We start from the raw sequence: 23,467 nt of genomic DNA on the forward strand, positions 1-23,467 counted from the left end.
TGCGGCGGCGAACGCGCAACGCAACCGCCACTGGGAGCGGGGCGCGGGAAGTTCAAAGCGGCAGCGGCCGGTGAGATCCGCGACCGTACGCGGCCCTCAGAGCCAAAAGGGCGGGCACTAAGGGACAGCGAGCCGACACTGCCCTGCTGCTGCTGCACGGCCGCATAGGAAGGCTGGGGGGAGTCTAAGATGTGATGCATAGTAAACAGCCGCAATAATTGATTTTGGAATTCATCTATTTACCCCAGGCCGAGCTTTTTCGTAGTTTCACTTGAAAAGATCTAAACGTTTTCATGAAGAACTTCGGAATTTACGGCTATCCAGGGAATGTAAGAAAGAAATGCATGAAATGAGGCGTTGTGGGAAGAGGATCCAATTCTGGAGGACAGGAGTAAACTCTTTGAAAGGGCTGACAATAGCAGGACACGGGGAAATGGTTTTAAGTTAAAAGAGGGAAGATTTAGGTTGGATGCTAGGGGCAAGTTCTTCACTAGGAGAGTGGTTAGGCCCTGGAACAGGCTGCCCAGGGAGGTTGTGGATGCCCCGTCCTTGGAGGTGTTCAAGACCAGGTTGGACGGGGCCCTGGGCAACCTGATCTAGTAAAGGTGTATGTTTGGTGGCCCTGCCAGGCAGGGGGGTTGGAATTACATGATCCTTGAGGTCCCTTCCAACCCGGGTCATTCTGTGATTCTGTGTGTGATTCTGTGACGTGCAGCAGGTGGCAGCAGTTCTGCGGCGATCCCTTAAGACATAGTGAGCTCCACCAGGTGTGATAGTAGGAGTCCTGCAGCTGGAGACAATGACCGTCTTTCACCTCAGCACAAGGTTGAACCCTAGTAAATCCCACAGCACTGCATTTTTATTATTATTTAAAGCAGATAATAGTTCAGTTCCAGCTTCTCAAAGCCCCATCAGAAGCAAGACATAAGTGTAGAAACATACTACCTGCTATTATCTACACCATTTCATTCCTCTGATACAACTCCAGACCTAATAAAGAGATCTAAAAGGTGCTTCGGGATCATTCTTTTTTAATAATATCTTTTGCAAACAGAGACAAAACTCAAAACATTCACCTGACTGTACCATGTGCTTTGTGATAGCACAACATAAATTAACCAGAGAAATAAGAGGCATTACTTTCAGAGCACTCCTCCTATTTCACTATGTTGGCCCATGACATCATTCAGTAGAGGCTGAACGTTCCCACCAACTTTCCATTACGTTTTGTTGCCATGCAACAGGTGGTAGCAGTGGGGCAGTCTGACAAAATGGTGTCTGATATGGAAATGAATACGAAGCAAAGATATGGAACCGAATTCCTCCATGGAGAAGGGAAAAAAAAAGGCACCCAGTGCCATTCATTGATGATTCCTGGGTATTTATGGAGACCAAAAAGTGGATGTGAGAACAGTGAGGTGATGAGCAATCACGACATGAAAGACAAGCCACATTCTGGATGGCTCCCAGAGCTGACCGGGTCCTTTCCCCAGAGGCTCAATCAATGGTTCAGGCTGTGGCTCAATAGTTACCATGCAAGGTTTAAAAAGATTCAGTAAAGTCGACAGTGCTTGAGGTCTCAAGCCACAGTCTCTCTGGGCAGCCTGTTCCAGCACCTCACCACTCATAGTAGAGTTTTCCCCTGACATCCAACCTATGTCTTCCCTCCTTCAACTTAAAACCATTTCCCCTTATCCTGCTGCTATCTCCCTTTCAAAGAGTTGACTCCCGTCCTGTTTACAAGCTCCCTTCGGGTACTAAAAGGCTGCAATGAGGTTACCCTGCAGCCTTCTTTTCTCCATGATGAACAAGCCAGCTTCCCTCAGCCTGTCTTGAGAGGTGCTTCAGCCCTCTGGTCATCTTCGTGGCCCCCCTCTGGACCCTCTCCAACAGCTGTATTTCTTGTATTGGGATCTCCAGACCTGGACACAGTACTCCAGACGGGACCTCACAAAGGCAAGAGTAGAGAGGGACGATCACTGAAGCTTTCAGTACATCGGGCTGCTGTTTCTGAGAACAGCAGCAGATGGATCACTCGTTCCATTTGGCGTGACATTTTTTCTATCATCATAGAAAGGGCAAAGATTAATTTTGCCTCATCCTCCTTCTCACTGTGCAAATGTGTAAACGTGTTAACAGTGAATAATAACATGACTTTGAACCAAGATTTGAATGGCCAAAAGCGTAACTAGTTTGTCTGTGGAAGTAGATCTGCCCACATATTTCTCCTGTGCATTAACGCAGGGTGGTTGCAGTATCTCCCCCATAGTTCAGAAGCACACAGTAGTAATTAATAACACCACTTGTTATTTGTGATTCACATACCAGCAGACACACAGGTGTCAGAATCAGTTTTGTGGTTTGTCATGGTGCTGAGAAAACACAAGAGCCAAGTGTGGTCTGAGAAACTCATCATTCACTCCTTTGTATTCTCTGTTCTTCAGGAGCTGCCTGTTGTTTCCAAACAAGAACGATGTCGTTTCAGTCCTCCCCCATGAGGAAGCACACACAAACCCATGTCTCAGCGCTTCCTCACTGTACTCATTCTACTCTTGCTGAACGCGCAGTCCGAGCAAACACAGCGAGGCCTCAGCAGCTCCCGACGGCCCCGCCCCGCTGTGCAGCCCAGCTCAGCTGTGCCGGAGGGCGGAAGTGCGGGCCGCAGCGGGGCGGTGGTCGCAGCGCTGTGCTCCTGTTCCTTGCCCCAACCTCCTGCGGGCCGGGTTGTGCAGGCAGCACTGCGAGAGGCTTAGGCGGCCCCGGAGGAGCAGCAGGTAAGGGGGGCGGGGTGAGGTATCCCGCCTGAGCTTGTTTCCTCTCCTCTTCCCTGACTTGCAAGGAATCTGGCAGGTCGTGCAGGACTGAAGTCAGTGAGGGCTCAGTTTGGGCTAAGTCTCGCGTTTTATGCTTTCGGTTCCCTATGGAGCTTGTTAAAGGGCTGCCAAAGAAATAGTAACGTTGCCCAGAGTTGGAAAACTGTAGGTAGCATTGGGCATCGATTACGGTATCCTCCTATTGCCTTCACTCGTCCTCCTGAGGTCTCTGCAGCGCTAGTTTTCTACGAAATGCATCTGTAATAAAGCCTGATGGATGTTTCTCAGGAGCAGCCAGGAAATCAAATTGTTCAGCACGGCACTAAAAGTGGATCAGCGCGTTGGTTAGTGCATGAGGAAGGCACGGAGCTGCCTTGCTTAGGACTTCCCCAGGAAGCTGGTTAGTGGAAAGCAAAGCTGCTCCTAAAAGCACCACGCGCCAGGGCTGCCTTGGGTCACGGCAAGAAGCGGGGAAGAGACCTGCTGAAGGGCTTCTACGATAGCGGCTGTGAGTGTTGCACGTGAAGGAATAGTTAGCCAGGAGAGTGCTGGGATGTAAACTCTGCTTGAGCCAGGAACATCGCTAGAAATGAAATTAATGCTTCTGACTCCCAACTTAGTAACAGGGCTGTCTGACTTGTTGCAGCAGGGTAATGCTCATCCCCTTGTTTGAAATTATATTGAGCCCAGATGCTCCTTTTTGTGCTCTTGGGTTCCAGTCAGATGTCCTGTTTCCCAGCTACTGCTGCCCATGCTAAACTGGTTTTAAGTTATGTTGTTAACAATGTAAGTCTGCCAACAAATAATTTGATTCCTAACACAATAGAAAGTACAGCAGTAACAACAGAATAGTGAGGTCCCAGTCTGTAGCAAGTAAGGACTCATTCAAATGCAACAGCTATAAACACAACAATAAAGGAAAAAAGCTTCTTACCTTCAAAAGGCCTTAGGCATGTAAGGTGTGTATCTCCCAAAAGATCTTTGCTCTTCCCTACCAGCCCTTAATTGGGGCCTGGGAAAGGGTGTATCCTGGCTCCACCCCTCCTGGTCACTCAGGTACATTGTGTGCAACTGAGCTCCCTGGGTTGGCCTTGCTTTCCCGCTAGGTGCTTTTATGGAAAATCACAGCTTTGAACCACTGATTAATCAGCTGAGGTAAGTGTTGGGTCAGCTGTGGGAGCACAGGTGAGAGTAATCTAGCTGTGCTCCTGGAAGGGGTGGACTTCGACTCCACCTCCTCTGAGACCTCATTTAAGGGCTGACCACCACTGAGGCAGCATCTCTTGGCGATTGCTCTCCAGTGGAGACTGCCTCAGCTATCTGGTCCAAGCATTGACATTGGTGAGTTTTCTTTACTAATAACCTTTGACTCTTTATTACTATCTTGGTCAACATCTTTATGTTAGCTGCCCTTACAGACTGATAAAAGATAAGCTAGAGTAAATTGATCTGTCATTGTAACTGTGTTGTTTTTTAATCAGTTTCTGCTAGGGTCTTCCAAGATAAAACCTCATGTTAAATATTGCTTATCAGTAATGAAGTATCTTTTTAATATGTAAAAATGTAGGGGCTGTCCCTTTTTGTCTCTATGCTTCAGTTTCAGTGGCAGAGCAGTGTGTGAAAGAAACCAGAGCATTCAGTTAATAGCATTTTTAAAGCCCTCTCTCTGGTCGTTATCTGACCAATTGTAGGACTCAAGCAAGAAAGATTATTACTTTTTTGCTTTGTTTGCACTTAAGTCTGTAAAAATCCCGTTTCTTTGTATTGATCCTCTTAAGTCATTCCAGTTTGCAAAAGAGATGCTGTAATGCTTGCTACTTTATTTCTTTTACAGTTTACTTAGGATAGTCTTTTCTACATTGTAGCCTTTCTGATGACATCACTTTCTGGGGACATAATTGTTTTAACACTTTCTCTTGGCTGACAAACACTGTTGCTGAAGGCAACAAAGTACAAAGAGTGTCGTCTTTTCATGCAACTTGTAGGGTTGTGAAAATGAAGAAGTTGGAAAGGATGTTCAATAAAGTGTTAATAATTGCATGCAAATACATGTATGTGCTTCTATTTTTAGTATCTACGAAGTGTCTGTGTAGGAGGCATTTGAATTTTTTGATCTGTGCCATTTGAAAGTCACCTGTTGGTGAAATTTGGGTTATTTATTTTTTTCCCCCTGATTGTTGGGGTTTACAGGGCAGTAAGTAAACCAGGCAGGTGCATATTTTTTAGAGGCTCTTGCAGTTTTATAACAAAAGCAGGCAACAATTTTCTTAAACTTCAGTTTAGTAGCAGTAGTAGAAATGCTAAGTTACAGCCTGAAGCAGTGATTGAGCACCTGGTAAGAAGGTAGGGCCAACCTAGGGCAGCTCAGATGTATGCAGTGTACCCTAGTTACCAGAAGGGGTGGAGCTAGGATGCACCCTTTCCCAGACCTCATTTAAGGGTTGGCAGTGGAGGTGAGGGTATCTTTTGCTGGAGATCCCTGCCTACCTGAGGCCTTCTGAAGGTAAGCAGCTCTTTTCCTTCATTTCTGTATCTGTGTCTGCTGCATTTGGGCTTGTTCTCATTTGCTGTATCTGAAGGCTTTGCCACCCTGCTATTATTGTCTCATTATAACTTTACAGTAGCCTGTCGTTGTTTACAGGCAGTTGCATTCTTAGGCATTGTACTTCATCTGTGGCTTTCTAATATCAGTCTTAGTTAATCCAAAATGAATGTCTGATGTTAGCTTCAGAGTTTCTTTAATGAATTGCTCTGAGTATGTGAGTTGATTATATGCTGGTATATAGACCATAAGCATCCCTGTTAATTGGAGAATGGCTCTGTTTGGACTATGTACAAGCTAAAAAATAAAAACATTACTATGGGGCAGTTGTCATATTAGCTGGGAAATCTAGCGTATCCTTGATAGGATGAAGGCATCCTAATCTTATTTGTGGTTGTAAGTCTGTAGTGTAGAATTCGTATTTTGTACTGTTCCTGAGGTACTTGTTTTTCTGTTTCTGCACTTGCAATGCAAAACATTGTAAAAGTAACAATTTTTTTCTTTTAACACTTTTCTTTTTTTAACAGCTACTTGGTTAGCAAGATGAAGCCAGCTAAGCTGCACTATTGGATTTTGGGTTGTTTTTCTATGGTGTCATGTTGCTGGTGTACTTCAGATAAATTTCCTCAAAGGTAAGTTGTGATTTAAAGCATGTGACTTTAACAGTTACTTCTTCAATAACCTCAATCATTGTTCTTAACTGTCATTAGCCAAGACGTGTTTTTTTGATGTTGTAAAAGCTTGCTAGTAGATACATTCTGCTTTATGTTTATGAAGTGTCCTCCATATCATAATAAATGGGAAGCATATGGAGCTATTATGCAGATATGTTGAACAGTGAGGTTTCTAAGTATGTTGTTTCTATGTAGTTTGTTACTGTTTGATCCTACAGTGCTTGGTGTTCTGAAATATTGCAGTAGAAGCTAAAAATAACAACCAGTACCAAAGTCAGTGTGTTAACCTCTGTACATTGCTGGCGTTGTGCTGCTAACTGGAGATGGTGTTCTTAATACTTGAGAAAAATAGTTTTGTTCTTCCTTTCTACAGTGATAGCCATCCTCACACCTGGAAGAAGCTGTATCTTGCTCACCATTGGCCAGTGACTGTATGCAAGGTGAGATTTGTTTTGTTCCCTTTTATCTGGACAGAGGGAACCTTTGACAATAAATGCTTGAAAAGAGAATTAATAAAGCCTATTGAGTATTTAATCTTGCTTGCATACTTGCATTTTAATAAAGATGCAACTTCTGCAGCTTTCCCTGTACTTCAGGGATGGGATTGTGGTGTGTGTCCAAAGGTTTTTATGATAACTCATCAAATACAGATTCTATCTGGAAAAAGAGGGTATTGTATAAAGCTGTTGTGGTAGATGTCTTTGAGCATTTCTGTACAAAAAAAAATAAAAAATAAAAAAAAATGAACCCTGCTCTGCTGCAGAGGCCTCATTTGCTTGTTCTCATTTCATGAAGCTGAAGACTTTGCCACCCACCTATTATCATCCTATTATAGCATTATAGCAATGTGATTTTACACACCTTTTTCTATTAAATACCTGTTACCACCTTGTAAGTAGAACATTTTTTTTCTGTACGCCTTTTCTGATATAGCTGAGTTAAACAGTATGCCGTTGTGATCAGATCTACTGATTGCGTACCCAGAGGATAATGCAGAAGCCTCAGTCTTGGGCACCTGTCTCTGGAGCCAAGAAGATTCTACTTCTGGGACACTTATTTATTACAAATTTGAGGATTTTTTTTGTGCTCAACATACTTCTTTATTTCTCACTTCTATTTTTGGAGCTACACATAAAAGCAATAACAGCAAAACTTGCTGTCAAAAACTTCTGTGGAAAACTGGATATACTTTATGATAAATGTCAGGAGGAGATACCAATATGGAAATTCGGGTGTATTTAGCTGAGACCAAGGAATGGCCAGTGGGTTTTTTGTTTTTTTTTTTTTGCTTATTTTTGGGGGATCAGAGAACTGAAGTTGCTTATTTTTGGGGGATCAGAGAACTGAAGTTAAAATCATATTAAAACAAGGTTTTGTTCAGTTTGATCCCCCTTAGTCACAGCAAAAAGGGAGATTCCAACTCCTATAAATGCTTTCTTTTTGTTCAGATTGAATGTTAACTTGAGCAGCTCCCAGATTCAATTTTGATATATATATATATATATATATAATAACATAAAAGACTATTCTGCATCTTTAGTGTATTTAGATGTTGGTGTGTTAGTTTAAAACTGTTGACATGATGAACATAAGGAAAAATGGTAGCTGGGTGAAGCAAGCTGCAAGCATGTTGTATTGTTTAACTTAAGCTCCTTTGATATGTTGTGCAAGTGTTTGAGTTGATGCATCTTGTGTAGAGGAACTTGATTATAGGCTGAGGACTTTGCTGCATAATGTGTTCTTGAGCTGCATCTTAATTCCTACCTATTTTGTATATTTGTATGTGGAAGAAAGTGTTTCAGGTATTTGGATTCCTGAAAGGTCTCTTTGAAAATGTAGTGGACATGGTTCATCATACCAGAAATTTGTGAATGTACCTCTCAGCTCGTCCTGTGCTTTAATTAGTCTGTAATTCTGCTCAGCTCTTGTGTTTTAATACTGAGTGTGTTCTGCATAATTAAGCTGAAAAATACTGTTTTAGGAAAGTGCTGTGGTATGGTTCAACTTAGATTTTCTGCTCAGAAATCAGTGTGTATTCTGTTAGGTGGAAGTAGGAGCTGCAGAAGGGGCAAATGAACGGGCTTGCCCTCCATTTTTGTGGAGATGGACAGGTCTTTGAATTCAAAAACTTATGAAGATAAATGTTATGATTGCAGCTCATGCATCTTGGAGACTTAAAACGAGAATAAATTTTGTGGGTTTTTCTCTTGTGAAATAGAGGAAATCTGATGCAAGTGTGTGAAGTTTGATTCCTGCTCTGGATAAAATGGGAAGAATTGTGAAGAAATGGACACTAAACCCTGTTGTAATCTTTTTCACTATACATGTGCTGGTATTTTCCCACTGTACAATATTGATTTATAAGGAAACTGGAAAACTACCATGGTTAGAACTAGAGAGCAGGGTGAATGAAGCTGTCAAAAGACCACAGCGTGTGACCTGATGTGATACAGGTAGCAATGGGTGCACTGTGCTGCTGGCCTGCAGTGCAACACCAACATGGGGAAAACATAGAAGAAACTGCTAGCTGGGTTGGCTAGGTAACTCCTGGTGTTTCACAAACTTAAAGGTAAAATGATACCAGATCTTTATTCACCTCTTCAGTACACTGTGTTTCAGTGCTGGGCAGCTTGGAGATGCTTTTACTCACTGGAAACAAGCTGTTGACTTTCAGTGCTCTGAGTTACTTGGATAACCTGTCTGGTCTTGGGAGAGACTTAAAGATGTTGACTGTCTGACCACAATTAGGCTCTTTAGCTTTTCTTCTGGCAGTAGAATGTTTCAGACTGGGAACAGAATGAATCCTGGTACTGAGTCTAAGCCCTGATTGTGTCAGCTATCTTGAAAAATGCAGTGGTGTTTCCTTTGTTTGGGAACTGTGGTTTAAAAATCGGGTAAGGAGTGCAACTGCTGTTCTTATGCCCACCCCAGATGAGGAAGCTCATTATCTGTCAGTCTGCTTTTCAGACTTGTCAGTCACTAGCCCTTAACTTGATGTATTTTGGTCTCAATAGCTGAACTCTTTCAACTCCACAAAGCTTATTTTTACAGGAGCAGTACTACTTATGCTTCCAGTGTGTGTTTGTAGGAAAGTTTTGCACAGCCTACAGTTTGGCTGCCACTGGCTTGTGGCTTGTGGAAGGCAATTAGTGAGATTACAGGTCTCTAGCTGCAGTTCTCTGTGCTCCACTCTTGCTCCTGCATCTCATAAAAGGCATTTGTGGTGTAATTAAGGCAGGGTGGACAACACAGAGATGAAAAGAAAACAATATTTTGGGGAAAGAAGGTCTGAGGAGGTTGTTATTTAATAAAGAAAATTGTTTTGAGACCTAATTACTAAGCACAGTAATCAGGGAAAGTACAGTTGTGTTGTTCTGTGATGTATGAATGTAGAAATTTTTGTTTGTGTGATCAGGAATATGTATTCTGCTCTAAACGATAGTTAATATATAGGCTGTTTCACCTGGATTAGCAGAAATCTTGACTGAAAACCTTGCTAGGAATGTATGTTGTCTTTGCTCTTCACTATTCCCTTGACTCAAAATAGTTTAAGAATACATCTTAATTATTTTACTTGAAAAAAGTACTTATTTCTTCTAGCTACTCTTTGCATTTTCCTTTTTGATATACTAACAAGGCTACTCCCGGACTTCTAAAGATGGTTGTGTGCTTGTCCAGTATTACAGCTTATATTTATATTTTATTCGATGACTGCACCTCTTGGAAGGTGATGAGAAAATAATGAAAACTTCCACCTACAATATAGAATAAATGTAGAGCTAACTCCATTCATTAAGCATGGCTCAGGCTACTTCCATTTAGCTCAGGATCTGTCCTTTGTCTTCTGTTCATACTGCCTGTGTGGGATACTCCTGGTGTTCCTTTGATCGGTTTTAGAACTTTAGCTGTAGTCAACTGGCATCAAGCAACACAATCTATGGCAGCTTCAGGTACCTGGAATCACTGATTTGAGCAAGCAGAATCTCTCTTGTCTCTCTAGTGCTTTGGGCCACCAGCAAATGTGCTTTGTTTTTTTGCTCTAAGCCATTATCTCTGAACATGTATAACAAATACTGTGTATTTTTGTTTTCTACAGATGAGTGCTAATGATTGTCAAGACCCTCCAGACTACTGGACAATTCATGGACTGTGGTATGGTTCTAGGTTGTTTTAATTTCAGTCTGAAAAGGAAAAAAAAAACCTAAGATATTTAGGGCTTTTTTCAGTGCTTATTCTGTTTTGATTGCTTAAAAAAAAAAGCTTTTCTCTTATTGGAATCTGTTCTAATATAAAACTGGTGTTTATTCCTGTATATCCTGTGAGTCACTGAGCTACAGAAATCTTTTCACTTTTGCATCTGTTTATGTATGTCTTTATAAAAATCACTGTTCTCTAAGAGAAAGGGAAGTAATAGCTTCCCCTCTTTTTTTTCCCCCCCAAGTACACAGATTTTGTAAGTGACTCGTGACAGTATGTAAATATCTTAACTAAGCACAAATATTGTGAAAGTCCCAGAAAAACTGATTTGCTTCAAAGAAATCAACTACATGGCATTGATGTCCATGGCAGCTGTTAAAAGGTTTTCATTACAAATACATGGAAAAATTCTCTATGGAAAGCTGGTGAACTGTGTGTCCTGGAAGGATGAACAGTATTGTATGTAGATTTCCATTAAATGTCTGATAATACATGCTGAATTGTCACTTGGGGAGCTCAGTGTTATCAGTGGCATGGTGTGCACAATTCTAACGAGACAATTCCAATATCAGTGCTTCCTCTGTACGTTTATTACAGTGTGATGAATTGTGGGGCCTAATTGAGAGTCTCTACATGGGAAATGTTTTAGCCATAATTAGTGTACTGAATTTTTACTTACAAAACACCACAAATGCTGATGGATGATTTGTATTTTAAAATCAAATTTATAGATATAATCATATGTAAAATTGAGGCTGTGATATCTCCCATCTTTAGTAATAGCAAATATATCTTTTTTTTCCATTTTGATTTTGCTTCTCTAGGCCTGACAAAGGTGAAGAATGTAATAGGACGTGGCATTTCAACGTCACAGAGATTAAGGTATTTATTTTAAAACAAGAAACAAAGCATCATCCAAACAGCTCAGTGCCATTGCTTTTGTGCTTTCTATGCAAAATGTGTAGCTCAAAATGCATGTCTGTGTTTGTAGTTTCCTGACTATAACAGCTACTGCAGTCTTTCTTTTTAAAGACTCCAAAAGTTAAGTGCTTCTGGTACTGCTTGAAGTCACGGTGCCTGTGATTGGTAGCAGCTGTTCGTACTTGGTTTTGCGGATGTGTGGTTGAACTTGTTAAGCCACTTCCCCTGTAGCAAGAAAACATTAGAGAACATAGTCACTGAATCTCCAGTGGTAACCAGAATATATGAAATAGAGGTTACAGTCAGGTCACGGTTTTTTTTTGTTGTTGTGTGGGTGTTTTTTTTGTGTTAATTTATTTAAAATATCCATATCTAAATTACAGAACAGGTTAGACGGGATCTCCAGAGAGCGTGAGGTCCAACCCCACTTTGCTCAAGCAGAGACTCCTAATGCAGGTTGCCTGTGTCTAGGCAGCCTTGGTATACCTTCAAGGAGGAAGACTCTACAGGCTCCTAAGCCTCTTCCATGTGTTTTTTTAGTGTGAATGGGAAACTTGATCCTACAGTGGTGAAAAGCTCTGATTGATCAATTTCTGCAGGGACAGTGGAAAGAAAATCTTGCTAGTCTGCACTAATGCATTCAGATATTCAGGTATTTGCATCTGCCTGTTAACACCTCCAACAGTATTTCCAGAATAATTGGGAGAAGGGACCTCTTCTTTTTCTGCCAATGTTTCTCATTGATGCTGAAAGATGAGGCTTCAGTTTTAGAAAAAATACCTATTTCTGTAGATTTTGTTAGGAGTAGCTTTTAAGCACAACAGGTAAGCTTATTAATAAGTTGTGTTATTTTGTAGGATCTTATGTCAGACATGAGACGCTATTGGCCTGATGTGATTCATTCATCTCCGAATCGCACCCACTTCTGGTGAGTACAAACAAAACTGAAAAACAACTTTGGATATTATTTTTACCAAAAAGAAGTCAATGTGAGTTCTTTTTGGGGAGGTGTTGTGCATGAAAAGCAGCATCCAGAAAGCTGCTAAAAGTGGTACATATTAATATATATTTTTTTTCTTTTTTATTTTTCCTCCTCAGTTTTCTTAATATAGCATCTTCAGAACACAGTTTCTGAAGAGGGAGCTAAGGCAAAGGTTTTGAAGCAAACGTTTGCAAAAGTGAGTGAAAGAGAGAATGTCTTTGTTCCCTTTTTCTTCAGGGAAGAGATGCATCTGCAGCTGAAGTATTTAAAACTTGCACAGTGCTTGTGCTGTAGGGATGTCAGAACTTAGCTACAAGAGCAGCTTTCAGATTGTTTCCTTGCTATCTTCTCTATGTTTCAGCCTTTGGGGACTTTTCCTTTTGGGATTTCTCAACAGAAGGTGGAAAGGGAAAAATAGGATGCATTGAATGGTCTTAGCCATTTCTCTACAGACCTGTACTTTTAACTCTTCTAGCAGCCTAAAATCAGATCAACGAGGAATTTGTTTAGAGATCAACCTACTTGGAATATGGGAATGGAGAAGGGGACTTCAGTCACTCCTGGCAGTGTTACTACACTTTTTTTTTTTTTTCCTTCTTTTCCTGTTCCTGTTTGCTTCTGTATCACCAGGTGCTTGGACTGAAGGCCAGTATGGATGTCTGAGGCTGCACAAGCTTAGACTAAAATCACTGGCAATTTGATGTGATTTGTTTCTGCTGGATCTGCTGTGAAAATAACATTAGATAAAATATAGTAGCACTTAAAGCTACATGCTCTGCCTCCAGCTTTTTCAACTGTAATTACCTCTGGGACTTTCCTTTGGACTACTTCCTCCCTGTGTCACTAGGGCAGATTTTTTTGAAGGGAATGGATGTCTTTTAATATCCTCGCTCTACAGAAGATCTTTGTCCTCCCAAGTCTTAAAATGGTCTTAGAAGTATCTTACAGCAGTCTGAACATCAAAACTGCCCCTCCTGCCCCCCAGAAAAGTGATCTTGCTTCTCTGTACTCTTGTCTCTGTGCTGGGAGAGTATGACTGTCTATTTCAGTGGCATCACAAGTTTATGCCAAGTTAAACTGTTAAGGGAATAAGAAAAATGTGTCCTAAATGTAGCCATTTCCCCCCCTGCCCCCCAAAAAAACCTGTTCTGAACCTTTCAGAATCTGTTCTGAAAGCATGTGCATACTAGTCCTTGTTTTACTAATACAGGTGCTTGGGTAGGCAGCAGATATGAGCAGATACAAAGATTTTTTGTTTCTGTTCAAGGTTAGCTAACCGTACTTATTTCATTACCTGGAAACATCCCTTGTATAAAAGTAAGCTGAAAGTTAGGCTAGAACACTGTAAATAGTATTTTGATTGACAGAGTAATTTACTCCCTCTCAGTAAGGTTACAAGCACTCTTTAATTGGCAATTCAAATTGCAGATTTTGTAAATGCAAGTGTTAAGCTGGTTGGAAGCTGGTAAGATCTTGTATGCCTTAGTTCAGGTAAAAATAGGGTATTTACTTCAATTTTTAAAATTATCTAGTATAAAAGACGGAAATGAGAATCTGAAAGTAAAATGGAGGTTTTCATTGTAGAGTGAGAGCACCTTAATTCTGTAAAGAACAGAAGCAGTGACAAGCAAAATGATTGAGTATCTTTGCATATCACATCAGGCTTTTTCCAAGACTGCCCTAATTGCTTACTGTGTTTCTGCTTGTGTTTACCTCTTACGTTTTTCTGGTGTAAAAGAGGAGATAAAGATTTTTCAAGGGGATTAAAGAATGGCTCTTTATGCTTCTGTAAGGATAACTGTGCATCTGTGTTCACCTTGTTTTCTTGTGAACTGTGGCATTTGTTACCCAATAGTTTGAATAGGATAGAATGCCTTATAACAGGATGTGTGCTTTGCATCTCAAAACTTACTATCTGAAAACACTCTTTTTGGGGAATTTTTTTGTTCATATAATTCTATGTCAAAAAATTTCTAGGCCAAGAGAATCCCCTTCAGGATCAGTTTATACATTTGATACAGCAGAAGGAATCTGTGCTTACCCAGGACAGCTGGGTATCCCTCATCTTAAACATTCTGCGAGCAGCTCTTGCAGGTGTAGGTTCTTACAGCACTGAACTAGTTTTCAAGCTGGGTGACTTCTGCAGTTATTGGACCCACCTGACATGTGTCCAGCATTGTGGGCTGCATCTCTCAGATGCTGAGCTTGGGGAACTCTGTCCTTGTTACATTTACCAAGACCCAAAATCTTGTGGTTTGTTTTTTTTTTTTTTTTTAATCACATAGTTAAGTTTTACCAATTTCATTCCTTTGCATTTTTTTGCCACTTAAGGCTCCACTTGTAGAACTTAGCTGTTAGATATGCCAGTGTAGTATTTGTATCTTAAGATGACCATCAAGAAAATGGAGAAGGACAAATTATATTGTGGAACCCAATCTAATGCTGTAAGCCCCACTACTGTGTGCCTGTGGAAGTACTTGTGTTCCACAATGCAAACAAGGTCAGAAAGTTGTTGACAGCTAACACGTTGTCTGTGCTACTGCCTAGCTTATGAGTATGAAGAGGTATAGAAGGGAGGATGACCTTCACAAACACAGGTGGCCATGTTCTGTGCATCTGTGTGCTACCCAGCTGAGGCTCAAGCACAAGGACATTGTGTAATTGTGGCCTATGTGAAGGATAAGTCTCAGTGGATAGCATTTGGAGATGTTCTTTCAATTTCTGAACAGCTCTGTTTATCAATCCTTTTTTTCCTGCACCTTGTTTAGCTGCATCAACTTGTGTTTAAGTGGAAGAGATGAAGGTGAAATTTCTTACGCCTGTGCTGGCTGGTCAGAATTAGCTTTATCTCCATCAAATTGTTTTTTCATGTGGCTGTGCTGCAAAAATGAAATTACATGAAAAGAAGCATAATCTTTAAGTTGCTGTAATAGTTTTGTAGTGACTCTAAACTCACTCTCAACTCTAGAATATTCACAAGACTAGAGCAAAACACTGGACCCTGTGTGTCCTTGTCTTGCTGCAGCTGACACAGCTTGGAGAGAGTCTGTGGGTAGCTCTGTGCCTTTTGATTTAGCATCTCACTTTGTGTGCAGTTATACAATTATACAGTTATACAGTTGATAGTTAAACAGATATTTTGTATGAAAGATTATCATGATGGAAAGATAATCTGTGATAAATGGAAAATGCTCACCAATGTTGAAGGTTTGCAGTAAACTCCACACAGGAGCGATCTCCAGAGAAAGAGATCCTGCCTTAGTGGTAGTCAGCCCTTGTATGAGATCTGGGAGAGGTGGAGCCAAGCTCCACCCCTTCCTGTAGTGCAGCTGAATTACTTTCACCTGTGCTCCCGCAGCTGTCTCATTGCTTGCCTCAGGTGGTTAATCAGAGGTTCAGGCTGTGAGCAACAATTTCCCATATACTTTGTGGCATTCAATCCTAGAAAGATATTGCTGAATTTAAGAAAGGGAAAAAAAAAAGTGTTATCTGTTTAGTCAGATAACAGGTAGAGACCAGAACCATTATGAAGTGGCTTTAAGACAAATTCTTATATGCAATGTATAGCAAAGCACAATACTAATTTGCAGTGTCCCATGTTCATGCTGTTATTGAAGCCACCGTGCCATCCTTTCCTTTCTCTTCTGCAGTTCTTACCCTTATTTGAAAAGTTTTTCTCTTGCAGCTGCCAGTATTAAGGGCAGCTTATTTACACATTTGCAATGTGGCTTACTGTCCAGGAGAATTTTTCCTTAGCCTGATGCTACAAACCACAAGGAGAGGGACTTTAGCTTTTCTCTCGCTATCCTTAGATGTTCAAAAGCTCTTGGAAAATGCTTCTAATAAAAGAAATAAATGATGCTGTAAATAATGTTTTATAAAACTTAAATTTTCATTTCTTCCTATAGGAAACATGAATGGGATAAACATGGCACTTGTGCAGCCACACTTCCAATCCTTGATTCTGAGAAGAAATATTTCAGTAAAACCCTGGAACTCTACCAGCACGTTGACCTTAATGGGTATGTTAATGAACTCCGATCTGCTCTTACTTCAGACAGTTTCTGTAAATTTAAAATCTGATTTAAGAAAAAGTCTAAAAATCTCATGGCAGAAAAAAATTTATATAGTGTATGTGTATATATATATAATATAGGAGAGAGGTTTTTTCTGCTTTGAGTAATGTGTCTCTTTTTGGATCTCAATTGTACTGATACCTAAACAATCTGCTGTGTTTAGAAAATACAGTTTTTGTGCTCAGAGGAAAGGTCAAGCTGCAGGCAAACTTGTGTAGAACATCCTGGAAAGATGTTGAGAGCTAACAATAAGGAACATTGTCCAGAAGTGCAGTGTTCAGTTGGTGTGTACAGTTCTCAGCTTTCCTTTCAGAAGTAATTGTTGTCTGACACTCCTGTTTTGTCCTAAGAACTGATTTCTCCTAATGGTTCCAAAGCACTGGCAATTGCAGATACAGTACCTAGATATATTTGGACAAGTTCCAACACTTATTGTATGAACATATCGTGGCTACAAATGAATATCGAAGGTCCGGAGTCCTTCCCTGGTCAATGCTTATTATGGATGGGAAAGCATTTAACTCGGGCTTGTTGTCTGTGAAACATCTCCTTGTGTAGAAAGACTTTATCTGTGAGATAAGAAAAATTCTCATTTTGTATTTAGAAACGTATACATATTGTAAAAACAATCTGGCTCATATTTTGTGAGTGTCTTGTCCAAGCAATCTATTAAATAGTCTTATTTACTTTATGTACACAAAGGAATCATCTTTTTTCTATCCCACTCATATCTTTGCAGGTGTCTTATAAAACTTAATCATGTTTTTCTAGACACAGTGCATGTTGTATATTGTGTTAAAATTAATAATATCTGATAAGCCAACTAACAAAGTAGCTGTGTAATTCAAACATCTTACAGATGGCATAGTGACCGATTGTGTGGCTCTAAATCAGCATGTGTAGTGGAAGAGAATTAAAATTGAAAGATCTTGATGTTAATTGCTCATAGCTTTTTCTTCACCGAGGGAGAGAATGAAGCACCCACGTAATTTAATCTTTGCTGAAAAATGATTGCTTATGTTCTCACTACATTTATACTTTTATGAGCAAAAAGTAGGTGCTAAAATCATTACAAGTTTCCTAAAAGATCTTAATATTGAGAACATTGTACAGGCTCCTGTAAAATGATGATAGAGCATTGTTTCCATTAGCAAGTAGACCATTATACAGTTGGGTTAGATCTCCCCAGTACAGAATTTGACCTTGAAAAGGGTGAGCATTATTAGCTCTCATCCTGAGAGATGTTGAACATTCCCATGTAGTGCTGAAGAAGCAAAGAAGCTGGTATTCTAAGGTTCCTATTAGGTCCTGAGATTTGTTAACAGCTGGAAGTGTGAAATTCTCTCAGGGCTGCATCTAAAGGGAAGGGGGTATAAGCAAGATGTAGTTGAGAACTACTTTAGCTCTTATGTGAGCAGCTGTTCTATTAAAAAACATACATAGAAAGTGATTTTTAGAAATGTTTCTAACTGACATCAGTGTTAATCCAGATCCTGTGTCCTCCTTGTGGCCAGAACACAGGAATCTAGCTTTATGCAATGTAAGGGTGCTCTATTGGCTCTCAGCAGTGCAATTCAAAGAACCAGCAAATGACAGCAGCATAGTCCTCTATTTGTTTATGAAGACTTATCTCTCTCCTGGCATCCTCAGAGTAAGGTATAACAGTGGGTTCTTGCTGACCCTCCTGAGTTAGTGGGAGGTTGCTTTTAAGAAAAAGACACCTTTCCTTGGCCTGGCAAAGGATGAAAGACAAGTTTCCCTTGCTCAGCCTAATTTTAAGTTATCACTAACATTATTAATTTATCTAATGCTTGTGAAGTTATATTTCCCTACAAGAACCATGAAAATGTTTTGTCTTTCATTCAGTGTTCTCCTGAAAGCTGGGATAAAGCCAGGCAGTACATACTACCAGGTAAGAAATGACCTTTTATACAAGCAGCATTGCATGTGTACACTTCTTTCAGCAGAAGTCATGTTTATTTCTAGAGTAAGTGATCTTTTGTGTGTGTTTTAATTAAAAAGTTGTACTTTATCATAAACTTTTTGCATACTTCCAAATGTCAGGTCTGTTGGAAGATGTGGTAGTGGCTTATTTTCATGAGCTTTTTAATTTTTCAGATGGCTGCTATAAAGGAAGTGCTTACGAAATTTTATGGTGTTACACCAAAGATCCAATGTCTTGCTCCAGAAGAGGTGAGAAAATAAATAGATAAAACCAAATACACACACAAGCCCACAAAATAATCATTTTCAAGCAAACATATTTTATCAAAGGTTTTAAAAAAGCAAAAATAGTGAAAAATATGCAGCATAGTAAAGCACAGAGTGTTCCTTGTGTATATCTCCTTAGAAATCAGGTATTTCTCTGCTCTTAGAATTGAGTTTACAAAAATGTTACTTGCATTCTGGCATCACTGAGTTCGGCCATATTGACATTAACATAAGCTATTTCTTAACACAGAAATATTGTTAATGGATAGAAGTGTCCATTCTTTGTGCCATAGCTTTGTTCTTAGTGTAGGTACCCAGACAGTGGGACTTCTGGGTTTTTAAGCCCTATTTGCCTTAAACTTTGAACAGGCATCTCTTATAGAATGCTGTACTCATTGGGATAGAGGTAAACTGTATCTGAGTACTTTCTTCTGCTGCTGCTAAAGCTTAATTGCCATATAGCAGATTACCAGACCCAGTAAGAATGAGCTGAAAGGAGATAGTTAATGTATTGCCCTTGACAAGGGTACTGTCTTTACTTAACTATGAATGGCTTGTGTTTTGCTTGAAGTTATTTGCTGTATGGAACCATTCGGAAATAAAGCAGTTTAAAGGCCTGTTTCTGAGCTTATTCTCAAAAGCCCCTATCTGAAGAGGTATGAAGTTGTTTTGATGGTCACTGGTTCAGTTTTACCTTTTGAGCCATTGTGGTCTAATGTTTCTATGTCTTTGTGTTTTTCCTTGCCAAGGATTGTACTGTGGATCACAGTACAGTGAAGAATGTAGTACATAGGCTTTGTTATAGCATTAAGTACTTGTTCTCATTATCTGAACTAAGAATGCTTTTGAAGGAGCAAAATAATATTCTGAACAGTATGTGGGTAGACTGCATAGTTATCACTTTGTTTCCTCAGAGGTGATTCTACTTTAAAAAAGAAAACACCACACACAAACACACACACACACACACACACACACACACACAGCCACAAACAGCAGGAACAACAGAAAAAAAACCTCCTACAAGATAGCTCTCCATCTTCTGTAGATTTCTTATTTCAGCTCAATAAAAGTAGTTTACCACTCTTGCCGGAGTTATGGCCCATACACAGACAGCAGTTTTATGAAAACTTCCCGAGGTACAGTTGTTGATGAAGTTTAATAGCTCTTATGTTGTCAGCTCATCTGCTTTAGTAGCACCCTGAGATTCTTATACCTCTGAAGTTGTTTCATGTGAAAAGGAATTTGAGATTAAAATCATTTTTAAATGTATTTTTATGTTACTCAAACAAAGGAATAGGAGTTGAATGCAGCTTTTCAGAGGGATGCAGTCACTTTTGTTCTTTCTTAAGGGTTTCAAAACAGGTCTTTTTTCCACGTACAGTTTGTTACGTGTGTGTTCTTTGCAGTGTTACCAGTCCCCATTCCTACATGAAAGAATTTTTTCTTTGCACCCAGAGTGCTTTTTGTTTTGTTTTTTTAGCCCGTTCTGCAGTCCAAAAGTGACATTTCCACTAATTCTGGCAGCCTACTTTTGTATTCCTTTCAGTAGAAACCACTATAAAACCCAGTTTGTTTTTCTTGTTTGGAGAGCTTTCTCTGCTTCTGTTCCTGCCCTGTAACAGAGTTTGTGGAAGGTGCTTTTCAGGTCAGGCATATCCTTTAATATTCTCAGAGTTCATCACAGCTCATCACAAAGGTGATGAGCTTCTGTGTATTGGGCTATTTTCTCAGTCTTCCATGATATTTCTTAATAAAGCTTACTAGTTAGGCACATTCCCCAAACTGTTAGTGAATTCAAGCACTGGAATGTGTTTACTTCTCTACTTGTTCCTTTTAGACAATGTCTCGCTCCAATTTACAGGAGGGAGGCAAGGTTCTTTTGTGTATATACCCGGCGTGAGATTAAGAAGCAACGGTTCAAATGTTGGTCCAACCAGTTTATTAAAGTCCTAGCCGTTTTTAGGGAGATGGGGAAGGGAAGGTAGGCGATAGGGAAAGTAGAATATAAGCAGGAGTCTTTGCAGATAGCAAAAGAGATAGTCACCACCGTGGTCCTAGCGAGGTACAACCGTAGGTTTGATCTCAGGAACTCGTCTGATCACCGCGGGGGATGGGAGACAGCCAGGGAGCTCCGCAGCAAGCCGGTCCCGGGGGTTCTTCCGACAAAGTTTTCCCCTCAGGGAAAACTCCATCAAAGGTGTCTTTGGGAGTTTGTCTCCAAAGTCCCCAGTTTAGCGAGGGCCTTTTATCCTCCATTTCTGTGAGGTTGCTTTTCTCCTTAGTTTGGTGTGACATACCTGGCCCAACAGATAAGCCAGAAGGGAGTGGTGCCTTTGTTGCCAGGCACAAGCATTATCGCCTTCTGCAGTGGTCAGCTCCTTCGAGCTGCACCCCTGAAGAAGACTGCTTGTCCTGCTTCTGCTTATCTTTGCAATCATAAGCAGAGGTACTGTGGCACAACAACACCCACCATTCACCCTCCTAGATAGTTAGCAGTTGCCAGTCAGAGTATTATAATCAGAAAGGCCTCACGAAGCAAGCTTTGAGACAATAAAAGAAAAACAGTTCCGTCTTTCACAGACAAATATGTTCTATATGCTGTTTGGAGTTGATGCTTCTAGTACTTGTTTCTTTCACAATTTTCCAAAGTCAGTTGTACAAGCAGGCACTGCTGTATTCAATAGGCAAGGCAATATACTTGACAAAATGGTTCATTTTCTTCCTGTAGCATGCTGATCTCATCCCTTGTATTTCTAGGGTGAAAAAGCACAAACAATTGGTCAGATTGAGTTCTGCTTCACCAAAGAACTGAAGCCGAGGAACTGCACAGAGCCAAAGGGTGAATCCAGCCGAATGCACACCAACTTGCAGCCTGTAACTGAGGAGTTATCTGTCTGCAATGACACTCTTCCAGTCTATTATCCTTCTTCAACAAAACAAGTTAACAACAATCCCTTAAAGTCATACCTTGGAAAGCAATTTTGACTTAGTAATATTACAAAACCTTGCCTGTATCAGGTATGCTGAGAGTATTTTTGCTGGGGGGTGGGGAAAACAACCACTGAAATCTGCCTTGGCCATTAAAAGAATAGTTTGCATTGTAATACTAGCTATGTAGGCCAAAGTCTTGAATTTCTGGTCTGATACAGATGAAATCAGAATCTGATTTACAGCTTTGTCTGTACTTCTTGGCTTATTTTTCACTTGAATCAGTGTTCACAAATGAGCTGTAACTTAGTTTCATTTGCAGTTCAATCTGCCACATCAGCCACATGGTTTTTTGGTAGCAACTCACGGTAGTTAAGTCATTCTTTGTTTTAAAAAGATGCCTATCAACTTGATATGACGATGTATTGAAGAGGATATTGTAAAATGGAAGAATTTGAGACCTGTCTGGAGCTTTGTGTAAATACGTTCTCCAGAATCACTAAATAAAAGCCACACTTCATAGCATTAAACTTTTCCTCATTCAGATCACAAGTGCCCAAAAACAACAGCCTTTTAACATCTGCCTCTTATTGGCATCTCTATCAAAAGAACCCCAAGACTGTATTTGCGGCCTCACCTGTTTGTAGATTTGGTACAGTGACTAACACCATCATGAAGAGTGACTGATTTTAAATTGTCTGTGGTTATAGGAGAATAATATTGGACTCTATAAGCAAATTCTTAATTTTTAACAAAATTGAACATTTAGCACTTCCACGGAAGTGGGGGAAAAAATGCCTAAGCTTCTGTTTAAAAATAAAGTTGTCATGTAATAGCTTGGTTCTAAGAAATAGCTTTTTATAGGTAAGTAGTAAAGACTGCAGGAATTCCAGTGAAAAGTACAAATGTACAATAGTGTTTTTTATCCCATAACAATAGCAAGCCACAGAGTTGCATGTTTCCAAATAAGACTGATTTAGATGCTATCCTTTACACAGTGCTATCGTGATGCAAGTGTCTCAAATTGTCTTAGAAATACAATTGCGACTCAAAGAACCATCTGTTAGAAGAGTATATTACTGCAAAAATAGTAAAAGCAGCACTAAGGACAAATTTATTATATCTTCTAGGTTAAGAAACCATTCATGTTTATTTTACTTGTCCCTGTACGTCTCCTTTGAGGCTGTTACCTTCCCATTGCAGAGTACTGTGATTTGTTGTATTTTTTGGGGTGTGGGGAGGGGTTCAAGTCCTCTCTAGAGATCTGAATGTTTTGTTATTGTTTTTAATACATGAGAATGGGTTTGATCTGCATTTTAGTGTGTCTGCATTGCAGTAAAGTGAGGGTTTTTCTTTCAAACTTTGTTCCTTCCTGAGTTGAGGAATGTACTAGAGTAACAGATCTGGAGTACTCTATACAGCATTTAAAATCAAAACAAAAGAAGCTATTCTTTTATTCGTTCTCCCTATGCCATTATTGTCTTAATGGAAATACTTGAAATTGAACTTTGATGTTTGAAAGAAAAAAAAAAAGTCAAATTCTGAAGGGAAAAGGCAGAAGATGCAACATGTGGTACTTGTTGTAAAGAGGTATAAATTCACTGCTGTTTGAAATATGTTAGTGTTTATGGGAGAACTAGCTTCAAGGGGCATGTGATATTGAGGTAGGTGGGTTGGTTTTTTTTTTTCAGTGGCTTTTGGTTGGCTGAAATTCACGCTTGCATCTTTTTTGAAGTGTGTAACAGGATGAATCCTGCTTTTGACCATGTCCACAGGGTTTCTACCAAATTCAGTGAGAACTTTGCATGTGTTTCTGAGCAGAAGGTGATTCAAAGGCCAGACGTTTATCTATTGTGCATTGGTATTTTTGGCTATGTTTCAGGGAGTGCTGTGATGATCCAGTAGTTTCTCTGGAGTTGACTTAATAATTGTGTAATATTCTGATAAGAACAGCAGACAGCACTTTATAGAATTCCTGTATGTGTATATATTTGCATATGCATTGTATATAACACGTGTATTTGCAACTAAGAACACCAATACATGATTGCTGTATTCAGGAACTGTGTAAGAAATTGTTAATAGTTCAAAAGCTAATAAACGCTGCATAATCACAAGCA

The 23,467-nt window shown here is 40.0% G+C and overlaps 1 protein-coding gene across 2 annotated transcripts; it reads left to right on the forward strand.

The window, feature by feature from the left end:
• The first annotated feature begins 2,513 nt into the window (after positions 1-2,513).
• On the forward strand, positions 2,514-23,467 carry RNASET2 (ribonuclease T2). Of its 2 annotated transcripts, none has more exons than XM_015857986.2 (10): positions 2,514-2,774; positions 5,883-5,987; positions 6,403-6,469; positions 10,126-10,181; positions 11,051-11,108; positions 12,005-12,075; positions 16,038-16,151; positions 18,072-18,117; positions 18,324-18,398; positions 21,177-23,467. In XM_015857986.2, exons 2-10 carry the CDS (start codon positions 5,899-5,901, stop codon positions 21,402-21,404), a joined length of 804 nt encoding a protein of 267 aa, XP_015713472.1. In that variant the 5' UTR covers positions 2,514-2,774; positions 5,883-5,898; the 3' UTR covers positions 21,405-23,467. The 2 variants fall into 2 exon arrangements, with proteins under 2 accessions (XP_015713472.1, XP_032299374.1); XM_032443483.1 differs by lacking the exon at positions 2,514-2,774 and adding an exon at positions 4,133-4,154.

Source organism: Coturnix japonica, chromosome 3 (assembly GCF_001577835.2).
Source record: "Coturnix japonica isolate 7356 chromosome 3, Coturnix japonica 2.1, whole genome shotgun sequence".
Lineage (NCBI taxonomy): Eukaryota > Metazoa > Chordata > Aves > Galliformes > Phasianidae > Coturnix > Coturnix japonica.

Bases quoted from the DNA above. Each gene is read 5' to 3' on its own strand.
- RNASET2 (XM_015857986.2), top strand. From the start codon at position 5,899: ATGAAGCCAGCTAAGCTGCACTATTGGATTTTGGGTTGTTTTTCTATG. The intron at 5,988-6,402 runs GTAAGTTGTGAT...TCCTTTCTACAG, and splicing joins TCAGATAAATTTCCTCAAAG to TGATAGCCATCCTCACACCT. The intron at 6,470-10,125 runs GTGAGATTTGTT...TGTTTTCTACAG, and splicing joins GGCCAGTGACTGTATGCAAG to ATGAGTGCTAATGATTGTCA.